This window comes from Haplochromis burtoni, unplaced genomic scaffold (assembly GCF_018398535.1).
Source record: "Haplochromis burtoni strain Fernald_Lab_line unplaced genomic scaffold, NCSU_Asbu1 Contig_699, whole genome shotgun sequence".
In the NCBI taxonomy this organism is placed as follows: domain Eukaryota; kingdom Metazoa; phylum Chordata; class Actinopteri; order Cichliformes; family Cichlidae; genus Haplochromis; species Haplochromis burtoni.
In genome coordinates, this window is record NW_024583060.1 from 204,298 (window position 1) to 210,111 (window position 5,814).

Below are 5,814 nucleotides of genomic sequence, written 5' to 3' on the forward strand. Positions count from 1 at the left end.
AAAATACTGACCTCTGTCATCATTTTAGGTGGGGGAACTTGCACAATCGGTGGCTGACTAAATACTTTTTTGCCCCACTAAATATGTTTGCCTACTGGTGGTGGTCAGAGGGCCCGGTGGCGCCAGTGTGCAGCAGCCTCACCTCTATCAGTGTGCCCCAGGGCAGCTGTGGCTACAACGTAGCTTACCATTGCCAGTGTGTGAATGTGTGTGTGAATGGGTGAATGACTGAATGTAGTGTAAAGCGCTTTGGGATCCTTAGACTGAGTAAAGCGCTATACAAATGCAGGCCATTTACCATTTATATATCTGTATTTGCAGGAGTTTACTCTTACACTTATATTTTTTTCATCATTACCCATATGAACTTTTGCACTTTTTGGATGGATGCATTTTATGTGACTGGAATGGGCTCTTTGTGGCAACGAGAGATTTTCCCAGGGGGCAGTAAGGCAGATCTTGGATCTTGATTGCTTTTCCACTGTTGTGTGACTACTCATTAAGGCTGTTCTGGTCGACTGAACTATTGCCTAGTGTTGAACTTGGCTCAGTCATGCAACTTCTAACTGAAAAATTAGAGTATGTTCTTCTAAAATGGTTTTAACAACTTTTTGTACATGTTTTATTTTATTTTATTACCTGGTCAGTATTCTCACCTCAAAAGGGTTTAACTTGGCTTCATGTGAGATACAACATAATACTATATCTGCTCATTGTAATGTCATCAAGTTAACCGTACAAACAATTTTATCATACAGTAATTGGACAATATGTAAAGTTGTTTTGGTCACCTACAGGCCAGCCACGAGGGCAACTGTGACTTCATGATCATCCTCTGTCCTTCCTGTAAAGAGCTCATGAGAGCCAATGAGCAGGAACGCCACAATGAGAGAGAGTGTCCGGAGAGAACGCTCAACTGCAAATACTGCAAAGAACCCTTCCTGTTAAAGAATATCAAGGTCAGGCTTCTCTCTGTTACAGTAATGCATCATAAAAAGAGCTGTTGCATTCTGAAACATTAACATGATGCTAATTTAGTTGACGTTTATGTTATATTCAGTATATGTGATTAAATGCATATGATAAAATATTGTAATCTCAACGTTTGCTTATTACGTTTTCCATGGTATTCAGCCTTATCTTATGGCCATCTTGTCTCAGCACTTAGTCATCAGTGAAGTATAAGATATGCAGAAGTATATGGCAAGTGTGTCCAATATTTCATGGGAAATGATCTGAGCCTGGTTCTGCCGGATGTTTCTTCCTATTAAAAGGGAGTTTTTCCTTCTCACTGTCACCAAAGTGCTTGCTCATAGGGGGTCATATGACTGTTGGGTTTTTCTCAGTATGTATTATTGTAGGGTCTACCTTACAATAATATAGCACCTTGAGGCGACTGATGTAGTGATTTGGTGCTGTATAAATAAAACTGAATTGAATTGAAATGAAATGCTGACTCATTGTCACCACATACCCGTAAACACTTGTGTTTGTGCCATTACATTTGGGTTTAAATTTACCCTTCTCAGACATATTCAAGCACACAGATATGATACAAATATAGTTTTAGTGAAATAAAAGGAAAACAAAGATATATTTACCTTTAAAGCTATTCATAAATGACCATTGAGTAAATTCAGTAACCACTGAATGAGCTTTCACCCATATTTTGGTATTTCAGTGATAGTCATCTGTACACCTACAAACAGGGCTAACAACAATAACATCTAATTTGGCTAATTTATGTAATTTTCTTATATCAGTATGAACTACCTCTGCATGCCTTAAGGCATCTATATAGTTAAACTGGTGTTAAGTTAAATAGTTAAGGCAAGGAGCTGGACGAGAAGTGTTTTCTTTTATTCTGATCTACTTATTTTTTCAGGCTCATGATGAGATCTGTCCAAAGTATCCAATGATTTGTGAAGGTTGTGCGAAGAAAAAGATCCCCAGAGAAAAGGTACTGCAGAGATTTAATAGTTTTTTCATAATTCTGTTAGATTAATTTCATTTGCCATTTAGCTAGGGATCAAATTCTACACCGTATTCTACAGATCATTAGCTTCTTTCATATTTTTTGTTTTGCAGTATGTGGACCATATTAAGTTCTGCAGTAAATTTAAAGCTCCATGCAGATTTCATGTTGTTGGCTGCGATACGTCTGTAAGTAGACATTTTTGTCAGAATTTGCTGTATGTGTATCACCTGATCACCTGTTAACATCATAACTATTGAATCATTTAATACCTTGGCAAAATTCAACTAAATCTTCCATGTAGCAGACTAAATTTTTCCAACAGTTTTAACTAAAACAACAAAAAGTAAGTACCTTATTTCTTTACTAAAATAACCATAATTTGACAAAGGTTGGGCAGTGTAAAATCTCTATTAAAAAAAGTGTATGAATATTCTGCAGTGGTTTGCATATAATGTAAAGCCAAGGTATTATATTATTCAGCAGTTGAAGAGTTCGTTGCTACCCACCTGTATGCAAATACTGTGATGTTGAGTAGGAAGCCTGTTTGTATATTAGCACAGTGCCTATACGAAGTATTCAGCTATTGGGTTTTTAAGACTTTCTCTAAAGGACAGTTGGTTTATACACAATAAAATTTTGATTGCAGCATTCATCCTTTCACATCAGTAGGCTCACATCAGTAGAGACAGGGCTCATTCCCACAACAAAAACTATGCTGAAAAGTGTGTTGATAACCTTCTTTGTGACAGGCTCTGATAGAAATGTATTGAATTATTATAAATACTGAGTGAAAATATAAATGATGAATGAAGAAAGTTGTTGGACTGCTGTTAACGACTGGTATTATTATTACTAGTTGTTAATAATGTCCATGTCACAATTGGTGTTATATGGCAGGCTTAAATAGTAAGAAAAAAGTGTGTAAAATTACAAGTTCTGGTAGCTCATTGTCCAGATTGTCCATTTTGTTGTTTTTTTTTAACTGTAGTCATAAAAATCAGAGATTTTAATAGTAGAAAGGGAAAAACATAAACTTTTGTGTTTTTCACAAAGTTACAGAGGTTTTATTAGACACATAGCTAAGCGGTTTGCTGTTTGGCATAAATTGTGACCGTTGAAATTTATTTGGCACTGACTAACAGAAATGAGACTTTCTTGTCAGGTGTTATTTTTTTTTGGAAAACAAAAACAGTTGCTGACAACACTGTACACAACGGTAGACAGGTGCATAATAAGCAAGCAAGTAAGGCAGAAAACAGAGAGTTGTGATGGGAAACTAGTCTCAAAGCACACGGAGAGATGGTGGTGAGGGAAAGAGGGAAAGAAAGAAAGTGAGAATTACAATGTTTTTCAAACGTGATCGTGATCTTGTCTTCTTGCTGGTTGAGTGAGTTTTGGTTGGAGAGTGAAGAAATCTGAAGTTTCGCAATCTGTGAAATGTCGGCTTTTTGCACCCAAAGGGCATGTACTGTACGTGGGATCCACACTTTGTGTTTACATCTTTTTGCGGAATCTGTTTACCTGCTCTTTAATCTTGTGCTGTTTTGGCTTTTTGGTGATCGTTGAAATGGATTTATGAGTTTTTAGCGGAGTTTCTGTGGATACCACACGTATATTTAAATAACAGATCTGGCAGTACATCACTCTTGCCCCCAGTACCGGGGGCATTGTGGGAGATGTAGTTTATGGTCAATGTGCGCTTTTAAGCAGCATATAGTAAACTTATTTTAAGACAATCATGCACAAGCTCCTGTGGGCCATATAAATGATTTGGCGGGCCACATTTGGGCTGCAGGCCTTGAGTTTGATGTGTTATATGGCATTCTAGCCACTGCTTCCAAACTGGATTCTATCTGAACCACCAGCTGTGGAATCTGCCAACAAAACATTGGCAGTAGATGATTTTGTTGCAGCTTGCAGCCTGTTCCTAACTGGTTGCTGATCTAGTGCATCTTAAATCAAGTTTCTCACAGACCCAGTGATCTGCCGTTAAGAATCTGAAGCAAAGTCTCAGATCTTAAGTCTAACCATTTGAACAAGCCAATTAAAAACAATAAAGAAAAAAATGATTCAACATGATTTCAGTACTAGTTTTAAGTTAAGCCTAATTTGGGAATGTGGTACGTTCCACAATTTTGTTGTACATGTACAATGAAAATAAAGAATTATTCTAGTCCATTAATAAAATGTATGTTTTTAGACTCAATACGAACACTGTTATTGTTCTGTTCTAAAGTTGGGAGCTGTTACTGAGTCTAAGTTCTTGTCCCGGTTTCCAAGAGCTAGCCCAATTAGTCAGTTGTTATACTGAACAGGTAGTCAATGTGGACGTGTCAGGATGGGTAAGATATTCTCACATTTACTGCTACAACAACAGATATCAGCTTGTCACTAGGGAAACAACAAACAGGAATGGCAAGGGATGGATGGTTAGCAGCAATTGAACTTTAAAAATAAGATTAAGATACAGGATTGTTAACTAGTAAATGAACTATAGTTATCTAGGCATTGACATGCTGAGTTGCGAAACATACTGGATTTTTGGTTCATCTGTGAGTAATTCTTTCACTCACTATTGTCCATATTTATCAAAAGATAAAGATCTGAACACTTGTGTGTTCAAGACCACTTAGGATGCCTTTATACTCAATTTTTAACATTATTAGCAAAGCACACAAATAAAATGAAGCCAAACAAAAATAAAGGAAATGATCAGAAATCTATTCCACGTCATCCAAAAAAGTCTTTTTCAGGAAAAAAAAGGACTTAGTTTACATATTAGAGTTGTATTTAACCTGATTAAATGTACATTTTATTAGATGTAGCTAATCTATTTAATGTAATATGCAAATGTTTTTCTGTGCAATCTCTTAAATCTGAACAGTTACAGCTGTGAATACTTTGTATAGTGTATATATCCATTAATTTCTCTATTATTTGCTTTGTGCTCGTATTATTATTTTCTTCTGTGGTGGCAGTGTTTCACATCATCATAATACACAATAAAGGATTTTGTTTAGTTTCCTAATGTGTTTCTGCTTTTATCTTCCATTCATTCCAAGGTGGAGAAAGAGAAGATCCATGACCATGAGCGCCAGTGTTCGTATGAACACCTTAACCTGCTTCTGCATTTCATCATGGGCATCAAGGTGAGCCTGGAGAGCCTGCAACCCCAAAGCCTGGAGGTGGCCAGCCAGAAGCTGCAGGAGCTCCACCAGTCCCTCAGGGATCTGGAACTCAAGATGAGCCAGCTTGGTGGGTGTGTTGCAGCTCCTGTGCAGGGAGCATGTGCCCCGACCCTAACCACATCCTTCACCCCGCTGCCCAGTGCCATGGGTGCCGCTTTGGAACTGCAGCTACAGAGTGAAAAAACCAAAGTGGCTGAGCTAAGCCGGCGCTGCCAGGAGCTGGAGCTCAAAGTGAGCACTTTCGAAAACATTGTCTGCGTCCTCAACCGCGAGATGGAGCGCTCCTGCACTACCATGGAGGCCTACAACCGCCAACACAGACTGGATCAGGACAAGATTGAAATCCTCAATAACAAGGTGTTAAAATGACACATGACCTGTGAACATCCTCAATGCATCCCTTGACTTTACCACAGAGTAAACATTATCTTTTGTAAAGATTTTCACTGTGGCCTATTTACTGCCCTTTGCAGTCCACAGTACAAGTCATTAGGATGCCTCAGCGGCTAAACGCATTGATGAGTCTTCCGTCTCTCTGAAATGCCTGTACCCTGTTATCATTAGTTAGCACTTTAAAACAATTCATAAACCATGGCCAGGTCGTTTCTGATGGGTCAAGTGATTTAAAAATAAATAAATGAATAAATG

The 5,814-nt window shown here is 37.9% G+C and overlaps 1 protein-coding gene across 1 annotated transcript in view; it reads left to right on the forward strand.

Annotated features, from left to right (window-relative positions):
- The window catches only part of LOC102299782 (TNF receptor-associated factor 2), a gene marked incomplete at its 3' end in the record, with an annotated part of 47,715 nt that extends 42,190 nt beyond the window's left edge, over positions 1–5,525 (forward strand). Inside the window, 4 exon segments of the mRNA XM_005949693.3 lie at positions 798–959; positions 1,886–1,960; positions 2,089–2,163; positions 5,041–5,525. Coding sequence (XP_005949755.2) covers positions 798–959; positions 1,886–1,960; positions 2,089–2,163; positions 5,041–5,525 — 797 coding nt within the window.
- Between the last annotated feature and the right edge of the window lie 289 nt (positions 5,526–5,814).